Raw genomic sequence first — 26,853 nt, 5'->3', positions numbered from 1 at the left:
CAGTCAGTTTTAGAGGCTAACATCTTTTTTCTAGGTTTTGTTCTGATTCTTACTTTTTCCTCGCTTCTTACACCTCCAGCTATTTTATTTCCTAAATAAGCAACAAGGTGTTAGAGTACGTGGCCATCCACGACAAGTACTTGGACGCTGATTTGTTGTCGTTTTGTCACAAACCATTAAAAATACAGTTTCGTCATGACTTCGTCCACTTCATTTAAGGTGGAATCTAAGATGTGCTGGATTAAATGGTGTCGTTAAGGATATGTGGGTATTCACGTGACTCATTTTTTTGACACAGGAAGAATGTCGTATTGTTGTACTGACTTGTGAAGAACAATATTTCTACTAGGAGTACTATGTGGGTCATTTTTGACCCAGCTTACCCGCCTCTATAATCATCGCACGACCAAATGCTCCCGTGTACAACTTACCCAAATTTCATCCCCCTAGCTCACTCACCTATAACTACGAAAAATTTATCTATTATACCAGTAGTACGATGTGGGTCATTTTTGACCCGTACCCGCACAGTTGGATATCAGGTAATACCGGTTTTCTGGCACGCCTCGACGTTATTCACGAGCTGTTAGAGTATATTATACTTTGGGCCAAAAAGAATGTTCAATACAAATCATTCGGTTGTCGAATGATACTTTATATCAGAGAGGCTTTCCGTTTTCTATGAACTGGCGACGTGCAGACCTACACGGAGTAACATTGCAAAACTACAGAATAATATGTGACATATTACACTTCATTATTTTCATCGTGGCAGCGACAGTATAAAAGAGGTAGTGCCGGAGGACATACGTTACCACATGTAATTTTATTTATGTTCGGAACAGGCTTACGTCTCTTGAAGCTATTTTATTGGTCTTGACGCAGCTGCTGGTCTAAGACATTTTTCATTTATTTCTGTTTATGAGTTCTGAACAAGTCTATATTATTACAGCAGAAACCATGGTCCATATTTAAAATAAACAAAATGTAGTGCAACTGCGGGCTGTTTTCGAGACAACATATTATACAGTGCAGAATCCTTCGCCCCCTCCTACACTACTGTCTGGAGCACTGCTAACAGTTCTCTTACCCTACAGCAGATGTTAGTCGCGTCGCCCTTATGGAACGTTACGACTGACAGCTTCTTCACCTCCATGAAACAGGCAGATGAGCTGAAACAAAAAGGAACAAGTTTAGTTTGTGGTCTTCGGAGATCACTCAATGAGGTTCTTCCTGCAGCACGAAGTAGAGAGGACACATGGTATGCAACACACAAGTCAGGCGACCATCTTCTCGCAGCTTACCACAGGAAAAAGTAAAAGATATCTGTATCCTGAGTAGCATGCATTCCATCCTTACCTGACGCATCCACCAGCATCTCAGGCAACACCACCTCCTTCTCACTACCCAACGTGGCTTTCCTTCACTGCTGATGACCTTCTCCCTCACCTCACTCACTTCCCCTCTGAACAACTCAACTCCCGTCTCTCCGCCATCTCCCTCTCGCTCGACCTTGAACGTGCTTACGACTGTGTATCGTATTCCGGTCTCCTCTTCAAGCTCCAAACCTTCGCCCTTCCTATTAACTACGTCCGTCTGATCGGGTCCTATCTTTTGCAACGTCCTTCCTATGTCACCATCCATAATACGGATTCCTACACCTTATACCCCTCCGCCAGTGTGCCGCAAGGTTCTGTCCTCTCCCCTCTTCTCTACCTTCTATGTACGGCGGACATGCCACTACTTTCAGCCCCCATTCACCTTCTCCACTACGCCGATGACACCCCCCTTCCTTCCTCTCGCCACCCTGCAATGCTGCCAACACCTTCTCCAATCCCATCTTGACCGATTCATCACATGGTGTAACCAGTGGTTGCTCAAGGTCAATCCTTCAAAGACCCAGGCGATCACTGTAGGCAAAACCACCCCTTCCTTCTGTGGATTTCTATCTCTCCATCTACGGCCATCCTATCAACCTCACCCCCACCCTCAAGTACCTTGGCGTCACCCTTGACCGTCACCTCTCCTGGATCCCTCATCTCCAGACAATCCAAGCCAAGGCACACTCCCAACTCCGCCTCCTCAAGCTCCTTTCTGGCCGCACATGGAGTCTGGATCCCTCCACCATCCTTTACATCTATAAATCCCTCATCCACCCTATCCTCTGCTATGCCCATCCCACCTGGATCTCTGACTCTTCCATCTTCTACAAATCCCTTCAAATCGTGGAACACCATGTGCTCTGCCTCGCCTATTGCATCTGCCTACCCTCCCCCACGTGGACCTCATTCCATTCCCACATCTCCTTTATTTCCTTGAATTGATACAGATCCTCTACACCTCCTGAGACTTGATTCCCTTCACCCACTTGTCTCTTCCATGCTTTCCCACCCCCGTCCACTTCTGCACCTGTACTCCCACATCCCACCCACTCTCCATCTCTCCACACTCCATACCGTTCCCCAAGGTGGCTTCTGCCAACTCCCCCTCCCTGATGATGCCCTCACCCCTTCCATCTACCCCTCCCACCAATTTTAATCCTCCCCTTCCTCCACCTGTGGTTTTTCCCCAGGGCACCCTCTCTTCCTTCTCTTCCTCATCTCTTCCTCCCTCCCTCCTCTCCCCTGGGCTTCCCGTACCCCCTTCCTTCTTCCCCCCCTCACTTCTCCTCTGTCACTGGCATCTACACCCTTCCCCTCTCCGTCCTACCCACACCTTTCCCATTTGGCTGGTCCCTGGCTTTGTGCATGAACAGTGAATTGTCATGCGCCGGAGATTGTCGCTAGTGTTTGTGTGTGTCTTCGTGTTAGTGCTTAAGTGTGTCTATGTTAGTGCTCCAGCGTTTCACATGTGTAATATCTGTCTTCTTTGTTTGTGAACAAGTGCTGAACGTTTTTTATTCGGACATTGCGCCTGTGAATGACTACATGTAGTTTAATATGTCTGACTACCGTTTTTTATCCACCATGTTCGTTTTGTGTTTTCGTCTCTCATCATGCTACATGTGTGTTATCTGTGACCAAAGAGCGGCATAGATAGGCCGCTGCCGGCCTACCTTTCTTGTAAAGGTGTTTAAGTAACAATAAAGAAAAAAAAATAACATGCCTGCTGGATGTCAGATGAGTGAGAATACTGACAGGTAACTTCCATAAACTGTGAAGTTTTATAATGTTTTTGACCAAATCGCTAGATACTACAGTCTCTAAGTTGTTACCCAACGATACCCTGTATGTGTCTTTTCCTTGACCCCGCCATGATTAACGCTCGCACAATTTTTAAGTTACCTACGTCTAAGAAGATTTGAGTAGCAGATGACCTCGCTGCCTCTTACACACTGCAGACAAAAGTCAGTCTCCCCTTACAGGCACTCGATACTGCCAGTGGCCAATCCCAGAACCCCAGATTAGGCAATTCTGTCACGTCCTTGTTCTTAAATATACTTAAATATTTATAATTATAGGCTGAAGTTATTTGTTCTTATGTTTTATTTCCTTCATAGCAATAACTACAAAAAATGCAGAGCATTTTAGTCTCCTACGGCTTTTTAGAATCTTTCACAAATATTTGGTACTTATCTTATTATTATATAAAAGGAAAAATACTATTAATACATAAACAATATGTTTTGATTCTGTTTCAATCTTTTTATAAAGAAAAACATTGCAACATTGCTTTACCAAATTTACGAAAGATTGTGGAATATCTTCTGTGACATTTAAAATAAAATAATGTTTACTTAGAGTAAATTTATATTTTACCGTGTACTATTCATTTTAGAGACGTACTGTCAACATAAAGACACTCAAAATACCACCCAAATACGAACAAAATGGTGGTTTTCTACTGCAGGTAAAAAATGACCCACATGATACTACCAGCGGTAAGGCGAAGTCTACTTCTTTTAGTGTTAGGAAGTGATGGTTGACGCAGATCGACTTGTGGCTCAAGCATGTTCTCACATGGAGGGTGCTGTGCAAGGGGGAAGGTCTACTCAGTGACGCTGTGTTTCAGAATCGCCCACAGCAGGACAGGTCCAAGAGGGGAAAGACGCTGCAGCTGTGGACCTGGGCACCCTGCTGGACGCTGGAGACAGCGCCGTGGTGACTCTGGTGGCGGGCGACACGCGTCTGGCAGCGCACAGGGCCGTCCTTGCCGCCAGGAGTCCCATGTTCGCCTCTATTTCCAGCCACGGCACGCTGGAGGCCACAGTCCCAGACGTGGGGGGCCCGCTGCTGCGCCACCTCGTGGCCTACATGTATACCCTGCAGGCCCCGCAACTGGCCAGAATGGCCCCCCAGCTGCTGGTCGTGGCTGATAAGTACGGCATGTCAGGCCTGAAGGCACAGTGCGAGCAGCAGTTGGCCTCACAGCTGTCTGTTGAGACTGCGGTGACCACAGCTGTGCTCGCTATTCGGAACTCCTGTAGCAGCCTTAAGAAGGCCGCCGCCGCCTTCATAGAGACTCATATTTTACACGTGATGGCGACAAAGGGCTGGGCAGATACACTGCATTGTCAGCCTGAAGATCTGATTGAAGTGCTCAAGCTGCTGTCTGAGCCACCAGCAGAAACCAGGTAAACACAAGACAAGCTACATGTCTCCGTTGTCCAGTCCTGTGTAGTTCTGTGTATGTGCGTGTATTTCCAGCTCCCGAGTTTCCTTACATGTATCTGTGCAGCAAAATAAATCATCACTAACAAACATTTTCTGATATGTGGCGATGCTTTCATTGATTTCTCATGTTAGATTAATGTTGTTGTTGTGGTCTTCAATCCAGAGACTGGTTCGAAGGAGCTCTCCATGCTACTGTATCCTCTGAAAGCTTTTTCATCTCCCAGTACCTACTGCAACCAACATCCTTCTGAACCAGCTTAATATATTCATGTCTGGGTCTCCCTCCACAGTTTTAACCCCCCACGCTGCCCTGAAATACTAAATCAGTGATCCCTTGATGCCTCAGAATATGTCCAAGCAACGGATCCCTTCCTTTATTCAAGTGCTACAAGTTCCTCTTCTCCCCAATTCTATTCAATGCATCCTCATTAGTTATGTGATCTACCAATCTAATCTCCAGCATTTTTCTGTAACACCACATTTGGAAAGCTTCTATTCTTTTCTTGTCTAAACTATTTATCATCCATCTTTCACTTCCATACATTGCTACACTCCATACAAATACTTTCAGAAAAGGCTTCCTGACGCTTGAACCTATACTCGATGTTAACAAATATCTCTTCTTCAGAAACGCTTTCCTTACTACTGCTGGTCTACATTTTATATGCCCTCTACTTCAACTATCATCAGCTACTTTGCCCCCCAAATAGCAAAACTCATGTACTACTTTAAGTTTGCCATTTCCTAGTCTAATTCCCTCAGCATCACCTGATTTAATTCAACTACGTTCCATTATCTGCCTTTTGCTTTTGTTGATGTCCATCTTATATCCTCCTATCAAGACACTGCCTATTTCTTTCAACTGTTCTTCCTGGTCTTTCGCTGTCTGTGACAGAATTGCAATGTTGTCGCCAAACCTCAGGGTCTTTATTTCATCTCCATCGATTTTAATTCCTACTCCTAATTTTTCTTTTTTTCCCCTTTACTGCTTGCTCAATATGTAGATTGAATAACATCAGAGATAGGCTACAGCCCTTTCTCAGTCCCTTCCCAAACTCTGCTTCCCTGTCATGCCTGTCAATTGTTATAGCTGCCATCTGGTTTCTGTACTAATTGTAAATAGCCTTTCGCTCCCTGTATTTGACCTCTGCCACCTTCAAAATTTGAAAAAGAGTATTCCAGTCAACATTATCAAAAGATTTCTCTATGTCCCCAAATCTTACAAACGTGGGTTTACGTACTGTTAATCTATCTTACAAGTCGTAGGGTCAGTATTGCCTCACGTCTTGCAACATTTTTATTGAATCCAAACTGGTCTTCCCGTGCTCGCTTTCTACCATTTCCATTCGTCTGTAAAGAATTCGTGTTTAGTATTATGCAGCCTTGACTTGTTAAACTGTAATATTCACACCTGTTAGATTTAAAGAAGTACTAGGTCCCACTGGGTTTATTAGCAGATAGGTTAGGTTAAAAAAGTCATTGGAGAACTAAATTATTCAATGATTTATAAATGGTTTTATCATTATTTGCGGTCATTATTTGTGCTGAACTGCATACGTGCAACAGCCTTATAGGTTGTGGTGTAAAGTATCTGAATAAGTGGTATATTGCTGTGAAGACAGCAGGAGCCATATCAGTGGTGAACACAGTGATGTGCTGCTCACAGCAGATGTACACCGGACACAACGATATGTAGCCAGGGCAGCGAGCCTACAGGCTTTATTCTGTGTGCTGTGCAATTCGCCATATTTCTCTTTACTCAGTATTACATATATTGTTGTCTGCTGTCTCTGCTGGTGTTCGCAATGAGATACTTTCAAGCGACATATGCTGCATAATGGAAAGATGGCGTTGATCAACAAGCGTGTAGTCCGACATTAACACCAGGAACTCTACAGCGCAGTTCAAAGAGATCAGAAAAGAATTTAAAACTTTTCATCTCTGATGTTGTCATGACATAAATATCAAACCTTGGAAAAAATTGGTGCTCTACAGAAGACGGTCAGACTGATCGCTATTTCCACATAACTACTGCAGTTTGATTTCTATGTTTCTCCTTCACTTTCTATGTTTATTTCTGAAATATACCTACGGTTCAGAGAACAAACTTCGTTTATTCTCCACAAATAGTACAGTGTTATTAGATACACGTCTTAAGATGTGTGCTAGGTTCCAAGAAGAAGGTTGCGGTCCTGAATAAAATCATGAGGAAGACTTCCGTTGCAGGACGTGACACAAGTACGTCTCCAGGAAGCTGTAGGTACTTACTCCTCAAACAGCCGGTGGCCACTTCAGGAGACAACAGGCCAGTCTCTACAACTCAGAAAGATCCACAAAATGCGCAGATTCACACAACGCTTCCCATTTCCCTTCGCATTTTGTTCAGTTGTTCCAAAGGATATACGCTGTAATTTGGACATCCCCATTTTCTAGCACATTAGGAGAGGTGGTTTTATTAGTCAAAACACTGTATGTGCTTCTTGGTGGAACATCTGTCAGTTGTCTAGTAACCTGCCGGCCATGTTTGTACTTCTCTATGCTGTTTCTAAAGGCTGCCCAAAGAAATTCACAGTGTTAGGAGCTTCCCTAGCCCATACATTGCAGTTACTGATAGATCTCCCACAATATGAGTATTCATAAGACTTTTTGTCTCATTATCATTTTTTATATGCTATATCACTTAACAAAAGCACCATTAAATCCTAATGCCCAATAGTTCACACATATTCGCATTTTGCGGTGGCCAAGTATATATATATATATATATATATATATATATATATATATATATATATGTGTGTGTGTGTGTGTGTGTGTGTGTGTGTACAGTGTGTTCAGAAATTTCCTTTAGAGACTTATATGATTTGTAGAGGGGAGTGAGAACTGGAATCTATGTCCAAAAACATACCGTTTCCCTCCTACGACGGTCTCAGTTCAGATGTTTAACTCATCCACTTCTGCTTGAGCAGCTGAGTTAGGTGTGATGCAGTACAGTCATTAGATAACAATTCGAAAGAAACACAACGAAAGATTCCATTATCAGCTAAGCCTCCTTGTTTGTATTATCACTTAAATATTACGTGTTCACGTTACTCCAACACATAAAATCAACCTAGAATACTGTACATGCAGAAGGTAATGTTTAAGTGTTATTGCAAACAAATGTGCGGAACTGATAAATGGATGCTTTGTTATGTTTACTTTCGGTCTGTTACCTAATAACTGTACTACATCATGCCTAATTCACTTCCTGAAGCAGAAGTACATGATTTAAACATGTGAACTCAGACTGTCGTAGAATGCATACAGTACATTTCCAGACGGGATTCCTGTTCAAAATATTAAGTACTCTCCCCCCTCTACATGTCCTAGCAGTTTGTAAAGAGAATTTCCAAACACCCTATGTATGCTTCCATCACTGATACAGTTTCCACTCATCAACCTGTATCTTCTCCTCACTTGTAGCAACCACAGCTTACTTTAGTCACATTTAATGACTAATAATGATTTAATGCGTCTTTACACAACATTACATTGTCTCCTGTGTTACATAACCCATGTCTCCTCAATTTAAATCCAACTCTTTCCTTCGTTCTACAGGAAATCTTCTTATCACAGTGTGATGGAACTGTATATATAGAACATAAGAATTAAACAGAATTTCTATTTTCATTCAAATAATAACTTCCGACTACATATCACCCATAAGTGTATGTATACAATGCTTCTGTTTGCCTTTTTTATCTTACTCAATGCTCAATGTTCGCTAGTTTATTGACAGTGCTCGTTGGCCAACGTGAAACAAATATATTTACTTGCCTATTTTGGTGACAGTTAAACGTATTAAGGGAATAGCTGCACAGTATCACACATTCTGTATCCCCTGCTTCTCTAAATTTCTTTTGGTGCACAGTTCAGAATCTACTCTTCTGTAGTTTACCAGCTGTGCATCCTACAGCCAAGTCCCTAACAGCTACCGATACTATCTGATGATAAAGGTACAAGTTGTACATGTATAGATTATTTCCATTTTTATTTCTGTAGGAATGTTGTTTTTATGTATTTAAACTACGCTGATGACTAGTTGTCATGTCAGTTCAACCTAAATGTTGACCTTAGCATGTATCTTTTATTTGTACTTTAATTCATTCAGCCTGTTGTTTGCTAAGCGATGCTACTAGTGTGGGGGCTAAACCGATTAGCAAAGGGTAAGTCCTTCGTCTCAGAGGACCCACTACTGATGTTGAAAGTGTGTGTTCTATTAGCTGTGTCTGGACAAATTCTCAGCAGCATTGTCTGCAGTGGGCTACCCTCTGTCCTCCGTGTGTACAGAGTGACCACACCCTGTGTCTCTGCACAGCACTCCAGCCACTGGAGACAGCGAGGTCACCCGGACCAGTCAGCTGCACATGGGCCACAAAAACTGCAGCAGGGTCCTGTTCCAGCTGCAAAGCACACAGCTACCTGCCCCACTCCCACATTTCACGATGCTTCCGTCTCTTTCCTGCGGTGAGTACTGTCGCTATACATGCACGATTTCCACATTCACCATACCACTTATGAGGGAGTTAGCCAAGTGATATTATCCAGAAACAGAATTTCACTTAATTGTATTTTTCGATAAAATAGAAGTTATAATTGTCAAGAAACGGCATTTTATTTGTTAATTTTTGATGTTTGTGTAAGCATTTATCATAGTGTTTCTCGAGATATTTTTGTGGGAACAGAGTGTGAATTACAACCTGTTCAGACCACAATTGGTCCACTCATGCAGTTATTTGACAAAGGTACGATAAACAACATTTTCTCTCCAAATTTAGTGAATGAATAGGTGTGTCAGGTGAAAGTTATCGTGTGAGTGGTGGTTTCCCATCTCCTAAAGTAAATTTGTATAAAATTGGTGTTACAGCTACATTTATGCATTGTAACTAAAAATATTACTTTAATGCGAATAAATAATTATGTAAAAGTTCGTTATGGTCGTCAAAAGGAAATGATGATGGTCATTATGAAGGAAAAGACGTAAAAATAATATCCATCAGCAGAATAAGGTTATGGAATGTTGTAGAGTGAAGTTTAATTTTTATGTGATTTCCTGCATTTTTTCTTCAAATTAGTTTTTGTCGTTTCAGTATTTAGCAACAACTGAAAATTTGCGCCATACTGGGTGTAAAATACTACTAGTAGGTCATCCTATCAAACGACCTCACTTGGCTCAAACTTTCAGCTGTCAGTTTTATTTCCATGTTTGTTTTGCAGACACTATAATTGCGTTTCACAGAATGAGCCGGAACAGCACCATTGGATGAATGGCGTCTGTAAGAGACGGAGGTTCAGTCTGCCATGAGAGCTGAATATGAGGTCGTCTGGCAGTAGTTCTTGTAATTCATTTGTTGGAACATCAGCCTCAATGAAACTGGATGTCACACGTGCAGTCGTGTGGTGAGGTAGCCTAGTAGTAAAGGCGACTGCTTGTGACGAGCAAGAAGTCCGTATTCGACAGCCAGTATGGGACAAATTTTCGGTGGTCACTACATAATGGTCAAGATGGCTACTCGTGCTAATCTGCAATCCTACTGCGCGTGAGGTCGGGTGGAGTCGTGTGTAGTGGCATACTAGGTCTTCTGTAAGCAGATCTTGACTCAGCATGGGGAAATTTCTGCGTAAATGGATCCTGATATCGAGTTATATTAATGCAAATCGATTGTCGATGGTAGCAGATAATGGTAGTTGACTTCACGAAAAACTGTGAAGGAGCATTGCATTACATTTGTTGCATATTTAAAGACCTGCTACCTGACATTTTAAAAAGCATCTTGTGCATTATGCAATTTTACATATAATACTGCATTGTTCTACATCACTAGTAAAATTAGTTTTGAGCTATAAAAGGAGGGTAATAACAATTAATTACAACGTAAATTAAATTAGTTGTAGGAAATAGATTGTTAATAAATCATAGTAATTTAGAACAGAAAATAGAAACATAGGAAAGGAATGATCTCCAAATATTATTTTACTGTTAAAACAAAATATAACATATAAATTATGATTTGTGTGGTTGCCATTCCATGTGGGAGGGCCTTGGCAGAAACCTTACGAAATGAAACACATCACGAGTGACTGCGAGTGTATTTCTTCAATAAAATTCTTCAGGGTATCAGACCGCATCGTCATAATTTAAAATGCGCCAACGTTTCGGCCAGCGTTGCAGCTAGCCTTCATCAGGGCCTTACGTTAACTGCTAAATGAACACACTTGATTCCTTAAATAGCTGCACGAGAAAACCGTGTCGTTACTTGATTGGCTGTAAAAGGAGGAGGAGGAGGGGTGAAAGGTATGCTTTATTGGTGTTTCCTTTATTATCTGTCATTGGCTGAAATAGCTGATTTCTATTGGTCTTTATATTAATCCACCCCATTGGAGGAGACGGACGAATAGCGAACAGGTGATGGCGGAGAGCACACAAAGCAATGGCACGCCGCAGCTGGCTTCTGGACAGCATGGAAACAATGTGACGTCACAGCCATCACCTGTTCGCTATTCGTCCGTCTCCTCCAATGGGGTGGATTAATATAAAGACCAATAGAAATCAGCTATTTCAGCCAATGACAGATAATAAAGGAAACACCAATAAAGCATACCTTTCACCCCTCCTCCTTCTCCTTTTACAGCCAATCAAGTAACGACACGGTTTTCTCGTGCAGCTATTTAAGGAATCAAGTGTGTTCATTTAGCAGTTAACGTAAGGCCCTGATGAAGGCTAGCTGCAACGCTGGCCGAAACGTTGGCGCATTTTAAATTATGACGATGCGGTCTGATACCCTGAAGAATTTTATTGAAGAAGACAACGGCCGCGGAAGCCTACGCTTGCGAGTGTATTTATTTATACTGTCTATGGAGTAGTGACACTAATTAGATCTTATCTAGGGCATACTATTGCACTATTTGTGTTGCCATGGCTAGATGTAGTTACCCATATACATGTCGTATGTGTGCTGTTATCTTGTATATCTCTGAGCATGATGTTTTTATCTTTAAGCAATGTCATAGGCTGGAGTGGAACCACAGAACCTAGAGATTTGCCTCACCATATAGCATATTCCATAGATGTAATGAGTGTCTCAGTTCTTCAGTTAGTCGTTTTCCTTCCCATTTTTAACTGTTGTATTGAAAATGCATATCAAGTAAATGAAAAAATCACATGCGATGCCTCCTTTCTTATAGTTATCTTTTTTTGTCTGTTTTAGGTATTGAACCTCTTATAATATGAGTCTTTGTCTGATGTTGTTGCTGTGCTTGTGTCATTTTCTGTGCCCACATCTACGTCAATGTCTGTGGTGTGCCTGAGTTTGTGTCGTCCCATGGATCGTGTTGTTGTGGTTGTTATGTGCCTGTCTGAGATCTGCCATATGAGTTTCCTCGTCTGTAGATCTCGTGCAGTGTTCTTGAAACCTTAACAGTTGCGTTGCTTAGAGCACACTATTTTGTCTGGGTCTCGTAGCATTTCTTCGATGTCCTTATACTCTGTTACAGACCTTATATGTGTGAGGGTGTTGAATGTAATGTCACATGTTCAGGAGACCCATGTGCCCCACATGTGCGTGTAGTACTCTAGCTAAGGCCCACTCTGTTCAAGCCCAGTCGCAATGTGAACAACGGCACGGCTTGTATCCGTATGCTTGTGATGAAGCTGTACCTGTAAATTGTGGAAGAAGGAGAAAACACGATGGCCTTTGTCGGTCCAGTCCATTTTTCAGGTCTCAAGGTGGCTGTTATTTAATTGACTTATGTCTACAAAGTTTTCCCCTGTTATTACTGGAATCTAGTCATGTGTACCCCTCATGACCCAGCACACCTCCGCTCTGTGGTGGATAATGATGTCAATGCGGCAAGACCCCAGAACCACACACAAGGCTTCTACTGACGTGGTGCCAAAAGCACGCAGCATTCTGAGCAGCATGCTCCTCTGTCCTAGCCTCACTGTCTTTCCATAGGCCACTGGACACAGGCAATGTATTTATGCACCTGCTGCGAGGCATAGTAAGACTTCCAAGAGAGGTGTATTATGTGTTTGTAGTGAATGCACAGGACCATATAGTGATTTCATTGCTAATGCACTTACTGTTAAAGTCAAAGACTATGTATTTTGCACGTGAACTATGCGTATACATGCTCTCAATTAGCAACAATGACAGTATTCAACATGCTTTCTTAATATAATTAAGGCGTAATAAAATAAGGTAGTAAAATGGAAATGTCGTGTGGCTAGGGCCTCCCGTCAAGGTATTGTGTGACAGTAATACAAAAATCATGGAAGACAGAACACTTATTCTGAAGTTACATCACGAACTGGAAACTGACAAGCATTTGCCAAATGTCGTGCATAAAAGTAATGCAGGTGATGTAACACAAGAAGAAGTGCATGCTAACAGCCAACGAGAAGAAACTATACAAAAAAATTACTAAAGAGACAGACCACAGCGAGAATCTGTAGAAATGCCAGGTACCTCTCTGCTTGAGGTGACAAGCAAACATGCACACCGCGAAACATACGATATCGTTAAGCTCAGTGTACATACTGTCGAGGAAAAAGTTTAAAATATATTGTATGCAGTATATTCAAAATTAGTGGAATCTCAGTAAAGTATGTGACGGGAAAGGAATTATATCAGTTTATAGAGTTACAAAAACCTGAGGGACGCAATCCTAATAAAATTTCTAAGAAAGCGATGAGGGAACCACTGGAGAAGGAAATGAATGTTGGAACAGAACTCAAAACAAACTACGACAGTATTTAAAAGACTGGTCGAGAATTGTGTTAGTAAGGATAACAAGAAGAGAGCAGAACGTGTGTCGAGAAAGAGTTTTGTTATGCATGGTTCCAATAAGCACATCGATGTACAGGTAGAAGAAAGTTAAGACCTTCCTCGCTGACGGCTGTGCGAACGCGTAAAACACCTTACATAAAAGTTCACAAGTTATGAAAGACTAAGTGCCTACGAATGATAACCTCAGAAACGGAGAGGCTTCGAACGTGCCAGTGTCGTCGGCATCTAGAGAAAGTGGCTGGAGACCAGTAAAACCACGAGCAGACAGTGATGTGTTGAGCGCCCACATCCCATCTCAGAACACTGAGGTCAGAGTTTTGTACAGCAGGGCAGGTGGTGGTCCGGCGGCACAGTAGAATTCTGGTGCCGGCACAAGTGGTTAACAGCAAGAACCTGGCACACGTTGTTGAATGTGAATATGCATACTGCATGATCTGATACAAGTTTGCATGTGGACAGATTAAATCATCATTGTTGGATCTTGCCCACTCGTCTTGTATAGGGTGCCTAATGGATGCTGCATTCTCAGAATTCTACACAATAACTTAAGCTTAAAACGTTAGTAGTTTTATTTCTATAAAGCAGATTGACAATACTTAACTTTAATGTAAAAAGGTGTCACAAGCGATGGGCGACGTGCAATATAAACTAGTCTAGTGCAATATGCAATGTTCAGGCAAGTCTGTCTCTCAGGTTGTGGATCACAACTATCAGTTCTCGTAGCACTCTCTGCTAGGCCATGCTAATGATGTCCACAAATGTCGGGCCGAGGCTGGCAGGAGCGGCGCCTATATTCATTTCTTGCAGGTGTCAATCCATTCATGGTGCGGTCCTAATCAGTGCACCATTGGCCCATGTCTTTTCACTGCCTTCTCTGGTCTTGCGTTCTTCGTCTTCGTTAAAGGGGTCTTGTATTGAGTGCGACCATGGCGGGGGATGAATGAGTGTAGGCGCAACGATGGGCCGAAAGCTGTGGCTGCAGGGGACATCAAGCTTCCAGCCGTACCCCACCATCCGGCCTGTGCTCTGGCAAAAATGGCCCTCCTGGATACCACCAGAAGGGTATGCGTCCACCTCCTTGTGTAGAAGATGTAGAAGGCAGCGACTGCTGTGTTGTGGGCGGATCCAGCTCTATCGGTAGGACGAGAGGAGGCGGAGGAGGCGAAGGTTCCACCTCAATGGGGTCGTCCTGCGGTGTCTTGATGTGCTGTGGCCGCTTTGCTCTCTGGACCCGTGAATCAGGGGGAAGAGACACTCAAAAATCATTGTGTACAGGACAGTGGCGAAGTTGATTTTGATGGCGGCACTGCAAAGCATCTGGAACTTAAAGAAGATACATGCAAGCGCCAAGTCGACGGACCATCCCATCCTTGTCGCCAACTGTTGGGTCTTGCCCACTCGCCTCGTATAGGTTGCCTAAGGGATGCTGCCTTCTCGGAATTCTATACAACAATTTAAGTTAATAACTTTAATAGTTTCACTTCCTTAAAGCAGATTTACAATGCATAATTTTAATGTACAAAGGTGTCGCAAACGATGAGCGACATGCAATATAAATTAGAGTCTTGTGCAACATGCAGTGTTCAGGCAAGTCTGTCACAAAGTTTGTGGATCACACCTATCAGTTCTCGTAGCACTCTCTGCTAATCCATGCTAATTCTGTCGACAAATGTCCAGGCGAGGCTGTCAGGAGCGGTGCTTATATTCACTTCTTGCAGGTATGGCGCGGCCCTAATCAGTGCACCATTGGTCCATGTCGTTTCACTGCCTTCTCTGGTATTGCGTTCTTCGTCTTCGTTCTGGCGCTCGTGGTTACGCCAGAACCGTCACTACCACTGTAGTGGGAGCAGGCTCATTGAGACTGGACAGTGGATCACTGGAAACGTATGTTCTAGTAGAATAAATCATGCTCTTTTGGTTACATTATGCTGATGGCCATGTCCAGACATGCCATCGTCCAGGTGGACAGTTACCCAAAAGATGCACAGGTCCGTATATGCTGCACAGCAAAAGCCGGACTATGTGGTGGGTGCAATCATCTGGGCTTACATGACGTCTGTCACCGATGCCACCATGACAGCTGAGGATTACCTATACACTAATGCAGATAACCTATACATTTTCATGCTTTATGTCTTCCTCAACGACGATGACCCTGTCACGAAGACAGGATTGTGGTACAGTGACTGGAGCAGAATGATACTGAACTCGTCTTGTCTAGTCCACATAATTTGCATCGTGTGAACCTGATGGAACACATCTACCTCGCTATCAGACGGCACCTCCACGCCTACAAAGCAGTAGTCCATAATTTTCGAGAGCACAGTGATGTGTAAATGTAGAGATAACACACACATAAATTTATTCAGAATTATGCACAGGAAGGCTAAATAAGGGTGATAGTTATACTGAATCTGATTCTTTGGCCTTTGCTGTGGCTGGGTGGCACCTGTGGAGAGAGCCTCTGATCAGAGTGCGTGGCATCAGGGCGCACGACCTGCAATAAAGTGCACCAAGTAATCTCATGTTGGTGACTGGCGCCAGCAATCTCTAAGAAGGGCCGGGTGAACTACAATGTTGACAGATATGATCCTGAATTGTTCCCCTCCATAGTTACACCATGGGAGGAACAAAGGAGTATGGAAAAGAGAGAACCTTGTTCGCCAAGGTATTTAGTCTGTAGCAGAATAGATGGGCACTGCTTTCTGGCTATTATAGCGTCCCCAGTGCCAAATTTTTTATCATGTAGCCGTAAAATAATAATTTCTCTGTGTAGGTTTAGATTGCAAAGAAATAATTTATGACAGAATGATCTAAAGAGACGACAAGATACGCTCTTTTGTTAATTTTTTAGTCGACTTCACTTCTTCTTTTGTCTTGAATGTGTCTAGAGGGACATCTTGCGTGTGCTGACAAATGTAAGCATATTTGTATGAGTTAAACATATAATATAACGATTTAATATTATTGTGCACTTTTAATTTGTAAGTGGTGATCCCGATTTCATGTCCGCCTTCCTTGAATAAACCTGCATTCAAGTAATTTACAGCTCAACAATCGCAGCGGCCGATGCAGCCAACGACGCCATTACGTGGCGATATTAACTTACGAAAAATTAGCGGAAGCGGAAAACTCGCCAGCTATTAACATAATATTAATTTTTCTCCACAGCCGCACGAAGTTGCAGAAATACTTAGCTTTAAGATTCTTATTTTCAGTACCATAGCTGAGAGCCAGAGCCAGGACTCTGACTACAATACAATGGTTAACGGAGGTAAGAAAATACTCTCGCGCGTGTGTGGGCCGCAATTGTAATTAATAACTAAAGATCTTTTGCTTTAACGTCAACTGACTAGCCGAGGAAATTTAAATGAAAAGTTTATTACATTGTTCAACTTAAATATCATTTTTATGAAGGCCCACCACGTAAGTCGGCAACAATCAAAAAATAATAATAACAATAATAATATATACATTAAATTACGACGACCGACGGACGCGAGATTGGCGCCGCAACTTTGGGGCCCGATTAATATGATTCTATTGTAATGAATGTAATTATGTATGTGTCTAATTGTTGTAAAATATTAATGCTTGTATGAATTCTTTTACATGTACAACAACAAAACCACACCCTGAGGAGATCTGGAGAGGAAAAACTGTAGAAAAGAAAGAGGATTGCGAGAAAGAAAAATAAGTAAGGTAAGGCCTATTGTGCAAGCATCCTGTGTAGCTCTGTGCGGAATATGGAACCCATGTGCACATGAGATACCTTCCGTGTTTTGTGTATTATTATGTGTTTATTTTTGGAGGGGATAATTATTCGTTTTGTGTATTTATGTGTTTATTTTTGGAGGGGATAATTGATCGTGTGTGTATCAGTGTTAAAGATTTGTCAGTGGCTTAAAGTGAATTTAGTATGGGTAAGATAGGACAACCTAAAGCATCCGTACCAAAAGAACAAAATTCTGTTAATATGGAAAGTGAGGATCATTTGCAATACGTAAACGAATCCCAAGCCACCGCCTCGGATAACATAATTTCCGGAGCGGGGGGCGAGGATCTGTGGACGGTGAATGACGCTCCACAGCAGAATGGGAATAGAGTAACAACTCCACTGCCTGGGCAGGGGGGCCAATCGAGTGCTAGATTAAGCGGGGCACCAGTATGCTCACCGATTGCAGACCCATTTGCAGAATTTCTGCGCAGGTTAGAAGAAAGAGATAGGGAAAGAGATCAGAAACTGGCTCAGATGCTCCATGAGCAAGAGCAACAAAGAGAACTGAAAGAAAGGGAAAAGGAAAGAATGTCAGAACAGGGGGAAAAACAAAGAGACGAAAAACTGGCTCAGATGTTGCATGAGCAGGAGAAAAAATTAACGCAAAAGCTCATTGAGCAAGAGCAGCGCAGTGAAGCAAAACTCGACAGTATCCAAAGCGAACTAGCCGAGATGCGGGATGCGTGCAAAGAAATACCCGATCTTGCGCAAAGCTTAGCCGGCGAAATGCAAAAATTACAGATATCGCAGGCTAGGCTTGAAGATAATGTCCAGACTTTAACCAACCGCGTAGATAATGTGGAGATAGATGCACGGAAAAGTATTGACGCATATTTGGAAGTGCAAGCTCAAAAAGTAGAAAAAGAATTAAATGAATGGCTAGAAGTAAAGGATCGCGAGATATCTGCAAAGATTGAAAGCGACGTAAAAACAGCTGTAGAACAAGCGACTGCGGCCGCGAGTGTAAATATTGACGCCAGCGCTGCCGCACTACATGCCGAATTAACACAAATCAAATCCCGTGTGATAGCGGAGTTGCCAAATTGGCAACAGGAGGTCGCGCGGAGACTGTCTGCGTTGGAAAGCAATGTAAACAGTGGCGGACAGATCATGAATCAGACTCCGCGTACTGATTACTGTAATAACGCTGACGGTAGCCAGGGTGCGAGTGCGCAACCGCAACCTAATGCGAATTATGAGCACGAACAACATGCGATACCGTGCAGCGTACATCACGAAGTGATGAATGTCCCAGAATGTAGCAATCAGACGTGCAAAACAGAGGACAATGTAATAAAACACAGGACATTCCAACCCTTCAATAGCGAAAAACGAAATGTCGACCCTGTTGTATTTATTAAGAGCTTCAGGAATGTGTTTCCCAGGACATGGACGGAAAGACAAGGAATACAGTTCGTGGTCTCCTTTATTCAAGGTGACGCGGCACTGTGGGCCACCGACGTGTCCGAAAAATGTCTAACGATGCAACAGTTTGAAGGTGCATTCTTGCAAAAATTCTGGTCCGATAGCGTCCAAGAAAGACTACGAAAGGAGTTGTACAGTCCAGAAATGTACAATCCTAAGATGGGAACGTTACGCAAATATTTCGAAAAGTATATAAACAAAACCAGGTACTGGGACGAGCCAATGTCCGATCGTGACATAATCAGATTAATAAAAATGAAGTTGCCCAGTGAAATTAAAAGATATTTCATCAATGTGCCGGAATACGATATAGAACAATTCATGGAAATAGTGGATTCTGTTGACCTAATGATCGAAGATATGAAAACCGAAAACAAGTGGAACCATGCAGGCTATAATCAACACAAAGCCGATTACAATAGCAGCCACAGTAACGGTAGTAACTTAGTACCAAATGGTAACGGGAATAGGCAAGAGCACCGGCAACAAATCAAGGCACAAACAATGGCAATGGTTATAACGGCAACGGTTATAATCGTGAAAACCGAAAGAGACATCATGATGGACGCATGAGTAATGGATATAATGGTAACGGCAATCCGCAATGGCGGAACAACCGAAACCAGTGGCGTGGTCGTAACGAACCGACACCACAGTGGCAACAAAACACAGCGCCACAATGGAACGCCAACCCAGGTCCGTCACAGAACATGTCAGGGAGTTACAACCGACCACCGCAAAACCAGAGCCATACACAATATCAAAATACACCATCGGGGAGGCAGGGCGGCCAACCTAACAGTAGCAACAACAACAACCAGAACCACAACGTGAGGTTAGTGGAAGCGACAGACAACTGTCAACCCACTAATGCTCATCCGTTAAACTAAAGACAGCCACAATACGCTCTCCGTTGTTGGCTGCAGGATGGTGTAGTGAGGGCACATTCACGGATGACAGCCATAAACTTTGTATGCTGAGATACAATGAAGGAACAAAAATAGAAAAGGAACTTGCAGACATACCGCAGAAATGTAACCGAACCGACAAAACTGTTGTGCAGGGTATATTGCAAGCAGATATGTATGGAGCACCAATACACATAATAGTCGATACCGGTGCGTCAACCAATCTCATGAGCGCAAATTTTTACGAGTACTTGAGCCAAAATAATAGGATACCAGTATTGCCGGTGAAGAATTGTCGTGTTACAGGTGCAATAGGTGCACAATCTCATAGCATAAAGCACCAGGTGCAAGTCGAGTTTACGGTAGGAAATGAAGCAATGAAAAGCTCGTTCCTAGTAGTTAAGGGATTAGGTGTTGCTTGCATCCTGGGGATGGAATTTTTACGCCAGAGGGACGCAAAAATCGACCTCTTGTGCGGGGAAGTAAGCCTTATGAATGAGGATAGACGTGTAATTTTGCCATTGTTGAGGACACGGGAAGTGCACGGTAAATATTGCCGGAACTTTCAGTTGAGATTCGAAGGAATACAGATAATGAATTTATATTCTGACTTAAGTACAAGACAAGCTTATTATAAAGAATTTATTACTGAAGATAAAGAGGAAAAAAGGAAACTGATAGCCATGAAAGTCAGGGAGTCAGAACATTTGACTGAAGCACAACAAAACGAATTGACTCAGCTACTTACAGATTACGAGAATGTGTTTTCGGAAAAACCCGGTGTTAACGAGGGCTACACTTATAACATCGAAGTGGTACCTCACGATACTTTATGTCACGCAAACTACATCATCCCGTGGTCAAATAAGGAGGCAGTTACCAAGGAAATAAGAAAAAAATACTTACAAAGACTTAAAGAAGTTAGCTTAGTAGAGCAACTGTTACATATGTGAATAATAGATTAAGTTTATAGTGTATTTTTTGTGTGAGTAAATGTTCAGATTTTAGTGTAACATTTAAAGACAATGAGGTACACAAGATTAGTGCGATTCAGTTTTGTAGATGTTAAGGATTAATAGTATTTTTAAGCAATTGCATTTTGAAGAAAAAAAATGAACGTAGGTTTAAGAATATTTTAAAAATTTCATGTTGAAAAATGTTAAAAAAAAATTGAACAGCATGTAATGATGAAAGACTTTTTCATTAGTTCGTCATGAATATTTTTGAACTGTAGTAGTAACGCAACTTATGAAACTCAATATTATAGTGTATATGTTGTTCCATGTATTTATGTCTATATCGATCTTGAAATATGCTCAATCATAATTTACTAAACAATATCAGTGCAGGATGTACATCACCCAAGGTACCTCATGTGTTGTGGACAAGGTACAAAGCAAATCAGTAAATGCGACTACCGCTAAGCACTGTTAAAATATATTGCCATCTGCTAAGGCAGAGATTTGCACTAATTTATCGTGTAAACAAAAGTCACAAATCAAACACTAATCTAGGAACTTGCACGCTAGGCCTAGATTATAAAATGTCTACAATAATGCGAGAGGCAAAGTTTTGTAAAGTCGAGCCTGGCTCTGGAGGGCAAGTACGCAATGAGTGGGCAGACATGACATGGGGACTTACCTCGGATGAGACGGAAATACAATTGTATAGTCAAAAAATCTGAAGGCAAGTACGACTCTAAGTGGAAAATGAAAAGAGACAATTAGTGCGAGAGACTGGTAAAATCCAGCACGAGCCAAAATCCAGTTCAGACTGAATGAAATACATTAGTGTTTGTGAACTAATCGGAACAGTTACTTTAAACAGTGTGAAAAACTGTGAAGGTGAAACTGTGATACGGACAGTGAAGTGCTAGTATTGAACGTTCAACAGCGGTAAAGACGCCAAACGCCAATATTACGCACGAAAAACTGTGAATTTGCTTATAAATGTGAACTGTTAACGTGAAGTGAACCCACAGTCAATATTTTTGGGACAGATTGTAATTTCAGTGAGTACAACAATGCAAGATTGGAATGCGATGCGTGAACTGTTGCAAAACAGCGACCGCAGAAACGGCGAATGTTTGTGCTAAGCTCGTATTGGGACACTCACCAGTGCCTGCGAGTGCGGCGAAAACAAATAATTTTGTCAAGACAAAAACTGACGTGTAATGGAAACAGTGTTGCATCAAAACTGCATTCACGGGAGAAGGTCCATGTCATGTATTCTGCAAGACAGTGCTAACTTGACACTTGGAAACTGGCGAAAACTTAACAACATCTGCCGCACTAACAAATGCTCCTTTCCCACTAGCGTAACCATCTGCAGCGGGAAACAAATATTACGTTGGTTGTGTGTATGTTTCATGTACTACGTCGGAGATGCGTAGCAGAGCTAACTCCTGCCAACAAGAGCGGGGGGCGAATATCATCCCACTCCGCCACGCTCGGGCGAGACAGAAGCGCATCGCCAACGGTGCAGCCGATCAGCTGATTCTGACGTTCCGCGACGGCGAGAGACACGCTGGCGTCGAGCGTGCGTTGACCTCTCCGCAGCCGCCGCGACCGCCGAGCACCGAACACACCAACCGACGCCGTCGCGAGCTAAACGCCGCGGCGTAGATCATCAACGACACCGCAATCAATTGTTATAATGACCTCATTTCTTTGCGTAGTGCAACAAAACATTACTTGCACATCCTGTACTCCAATGACATCCCAAAAACATTTAAGTGAAAGTGACCCAAGTAGTTAGTCTGTCGCTCCGCCGAGGTTTTCCCCAGGTTTCCCTACGGCCGCGCCAAATGGGGAGCAAACAGTTGACACTCCTGGGACTTCAAATATTCCGGACTAACTCGTGGCTGTATACCTTGAACCTCATCTGTATTACACTTGGTGGGCAACACACCTCAGTAATTTAACGATTTAAATATGCGATGTGACATATGCAAACTGTGAAAGAAAAATCTGCGTGTGGACACTGTGGACATGAAAGAGGAAATATTTATGTCAAAAAACAAGAACATTTTTTATGACATAAACATTTCGGGGGGCAATATAGCGTCCCCAGTGCCACATTACGAAAAGACTTAAAAACAATATTTATAAAGAAGACATTCATCATTTGTAAGAGATTTTTTTTTCATATAGCCGTAAAATAATAATTTCTCTGTCCAAGTTTCAAATGCAAAGAAATAATTTATGACAAAATGATTTACAGAGGTGACAAGATACACTCTTTTGTTAATTTTTTTGTCGTCTTCATTACTTCTTCTCTTGTCTTTATGGTGTACAGACGGACATCTTGCGAGTGCTGGCAAATGTAAGCATATTTGTATGAGTTAAGCATATAATGTACTGATTTAATATTATTGTGCACTTTTAATTTGTAAGAGGTGATCCCGATTTCATGTCCGCCTTCCTTGAATTAACCTGCATTCAAGTAATTTACAGCTCAACAATCGCAGCGGCCGATGCAGCCAACGACGCCATTACGTGGCGATATTAACTTATGAAAAATTAGCGGAAGCGGAAAACTCGCCGCTATTAGCATAATATTAAATTTTCTCCACAGCCGCCCGACGTTGCAGAAATACTTAGCTTTAAGATTCTTATTTTCAGTACCATAGCCGAGACCCAGAGTCAGGACTCTGACTACAATACATTGGTTAACGGAGGTAAGAAAAACACTCTCGCGCGTGTGTGGGCCGCAATTTTAATTTATAACTAAAGATTTCTTGCTTTAAAGTAAACTGACTAGCCGAGGAAATTAATATGAAAAGTTTATTACATTGTTCAACTTAAATATCATTTTTATTAAGGCCCACCACGTAACTCGGCAACTATCAAAAAATAATAATAACAATAATAATAATATATTAAATTACGACGGCCGACGGACGCGAGACCCCGTTGTGCACATCTTGTGAATGACTTTCTTCACGATAACGACATCGCGCGACTAGAGTGGCCAGACATGAACACTATCGAACATGCCTGGGATAGAGTGAAAAGTGCTGTTTATGAACGAAGAGACACACCAACCACTCTGAGGGATTTACGCCGAATCACCGTTGAGGAGTGGGACAATCTGGACCACCATTGCCTTCATAAACTTGTGGATAGTGTGCCACGAAGAAGACAGGAATGCATCAATGCAAGAGGATATGTGCGCCATAGTAAAAATTGCTGTTTGGAAAAGCGCCACAGCGCGAAGTGTAAAGCAGTCGCCCTCCATTGCTGGCGGTGGCGCCGCTGTGACAATCGCAGCTTTGGTGTCTCCCTCTGGTGGGAAAGGGGAAAGGTTGCCTGTTCACGTGCATTTAAGGGGCGCTATGAGCTCGGAAGGGAGTCAGTCAGTCAGTCTGAGGCAGTTGGTCAGCCAGGGCAGTCTGTCAGTCTGGGCGAGTCTGGTCAGTTGGTCAGGCAAGTGAGTCTGGGCCTGTCTCTCGTCCGCATTGGTGAGGGGGTCAGTGTCTGTCTGTCGTCCGGAGTGCTAGTATGTGTCAGGCCGCCAGCCTGCTCGAGTTTGTTCAGGTAATGGGCATTGGCGGTTGGATCGATCGGTTGGTCGGTCGCGCACTGAGACACGAGGTGACTACTGGTCCGTCTTGAGCGTCGTCGCATGTGAGGTCGCCACGTGAGTCGAGTGGTCCGCGGCGTATAGCGAGGGGTAGTGGCTTCGCGGTTCACATGAGAGCAACAGCAGTCAACCCACGACATCGGCCTGGCCGTGGCGAGCTGCGACGCCGTGAGACGGGAGATCGGCGCGCCTTCCTGCGTCCGTTGAAGCGGCTGGCAGCGGACGGTTCGGGAGAGCGTTTTGGGGGTGCTGTGCCAGGTCTTGGCCAGAAATCGCAGTTATTAGAAGTTAAGTGATTGGTGGTGTGTTGTTTCAGTTACTTGTTAAATTCTACTTGTGTTCTTGGTCAGTCTCTCGTCCCCAGCTCGCTCGTCTGTCTCTCGTCCGCATTTGTTAGGCAGTTGGAGTCTGTCTGTCTGACTGTCGGTCTGCCGTACGTTAATAGCTGCCTGTGTAATGTTTGTCGGATTCGGTGTTAACGAATTTATTGCTTAAAGGCCGAATTCTTGAAATATGTTTTTATCTTGCCTATCATCTTGCGAGGTGGTGTAAGTGTAATGTGGAGCATGTTGTACATTTTATGTAGTTCTGCATTTTATGGGTTTTATTTAAATAGTCATTTTAGGTTATACCATTTCCATCCCCCTTACGGAGGGCATAGTTTACGTGTTTGTGTGAGTTGTTAAAAAAATTTTGTTTAAAGTAATCTGGTGTGTTGCAGATTTGCACCAGTGTACTCTTTCAGAGGTTGTTGTGAGCGGTCATGACTACGGCCGTGTTGAGAGTGAGCAGGCAAGCTTCTCAGCCCGAAGGCTCACACTGTTAATATTGCTCTCTCTGCCTCTAAATAAAATTGTAACTTGATATTGCGAAGGTGCTTTCTGATTATAATTTTAAATCTGTTTTGAAAAAAGCTTTTAGGAATAAAATTCACATTTGTTAAAAGTATTTTCATTTTTCATCAGTTACTTCCTGGCGACTACTTCCACGCTCACCTAGTGTGACTAAATGTGTCAATGTTCTTGATGAATCGCTAATAAATAAAGTAAATTCTATAAGAAAATATTTTGAAAGTTAAATTTTACGGTTCATTGCTGGTAGCAGAGCGTGTTTACGATCCACGAACCTCTGGCTTATGCGCCCAGCACGCTTCCACAGCATGCATCAATGCAAGAGGACGCGCTGCTGGATATTAGAGGTATCGGTGTGTACAGCAATCGGGACCACCACCTCTTAAGGTCTCGCTGTATGGTGATGCAATGTGTGGTTTCCATGAGCAATAAAAACGACGGGAATGATGTTAACGTTGATCTGTATTCCAATTTTCTTTACAGGTTCCGGAAATCTGCGAACCGAGGTGATGCAATTTTTTTTTTTATATATGTGTAGATTCTTTCTCAGAAAGGAAAGCACGCCGTGAAAGCTGTAGCGAGATAAGAGAGAGAAATGCTTGGACCTAAGGATTGATGAAATGTGTAGTGTCTTGCTTCTCTCTCGTCTTTATTGCGATGAAGTTCTGGCACTGCACTGTGGCACACTTCAGACCAAATAAGGTGTTTTACATTTCACCGAATATATATTTTTATATATCATACTCTTCAGAAAGATGTGCGCTATTTTTGAAAATTCGATTTGTTTCAATTTGTGGCGGTCTATCTCAAACTCTCGAGGGGGAGGGTGGGGAGCGGGAAGTCGCCTATATCACGTCTTTGCTCTGGTCCCAAAATATCGTAGATCCGGGGCTGAAGGTAAGTCTGACCTGTATTAGCGTCTTCTTGACATTGTTTCAGGTAACGTTAAATTAAATCTTTTGTGGATAAATGTTCATACATTGTAAGTGGACAATTTAATGAGGGCCGTTTTCTGTAGGTAGTATAACACGTTACAAATCACTTGGTACGAGGGGCAGCAACAGCTGTAATCATGCATTTCGAACGATGAAAACGGCAGGAGATGAGTGAAAATGGTTTACTAATCGCAACTAGTTTCATGACATTACAGTGTTGTCTTCAGGTAACAAACTGTTGACATTCTAGTAAAAAAGTCCTTAAAATCTTCGTATGGGTGAAGAAAAGAAGTCTTCAGACTTGCTGAACAAGATTTTGCACAATTGTCAAGAAAAACACGACCAGTGGTGTTGTAGAAAGGCGTTTCCCAGACATACGTGATACGTATTCTCAGGAAAAGCGGCCGTCTCGGAGGCAGGTCTTTCTACGGTTGATTTCGGCACACCAACACAAGACTCAGAGCACATTTATTACTTTATCAAGTTTTTTTCCGTAATAAATCACGTTCAGAAACAACAGCACCCTTCAAAAAGTCAGTTATAGAAGGAGAAATGACTTACACTACCCACCACTAATCCATACTGTACTACAGAAAGGAATTAGGTCTTTGACGTCATAGCCAGTAATGTAAAGAATTTTATACTAAATAAAATTAACATCAAACGCTGTCTGAAATCGTATCTGCTTGAGTTGTTAATAATCCTTGTGTGTGTGTGTGTGTGTGTGTGTGTGTGTGTGTGTGTGTGTGTGTGTGTGTGTGTGTGCGTGGGCACGTGCGTGTTGTTTTAGAGAGATGGGTGCGAGATGGACAATACAAAAAAAGTGTATTGAGACAGTTAAGAAGACAACCGCACAAATGGTCAGCAAGTTGTCTTGTTTCTCGGCGAGAACATGCATTACAGCTGCAAAAGTGACTCTCTCCACATC

General features: G+C 42.6%; 1 protein-coding gene across 2 annotated transcripts in view; it reads right to left on the bottom strand.

Annotated features, from left to right (window-relative positions):
* Positions 1-963: 963 nt before the first annotated feature.
* Positions 964-26,853, bottom strand: part of LOC126426782 (uncharacterized) — a 70,558-nt gene continuing 44,668 nt past the window's right edge. The window contains exon 4 of one of the 2 annotated variants that reach the window (XM_050088778.1): positions 964-1,172. In XM_050088778.1, coding sequence (XP_049944735.1) covers positions 1,119-1,172 — 54 coding nt within the window. In that variant the 3' untranslated portion in view covers positions 964-1,118. Of the gene's footprint in view, positions 1,173-14,118; positions 14,666-26,853 lie in introns of those variants that run through there. The other variant, XM_050088777.1, reaches the window with a different exon arrangement.

This window comes from Schistocerca serialis, chromosome 11 (assembly GCF_023864345.2).
Source record: "Schistocerca serialis cubense isolate TAMUIC-IGC-003099 chromosome 11, iqSchSeri2.2, whole genome shotgun sequence".
In the NCBI taxonomy this organism is placed as follows: Eukaryota; Metazoa; Arthropoda; class Insecta; order Orthoptera; family Acrididae; genus Schistocerca; species Schistocerca serialis.
The sequence above is the reverse complement of the archived record's forward strand: the minus strand, read 5'-3'. Positions and strand labels throughout refer to the sequence as shown.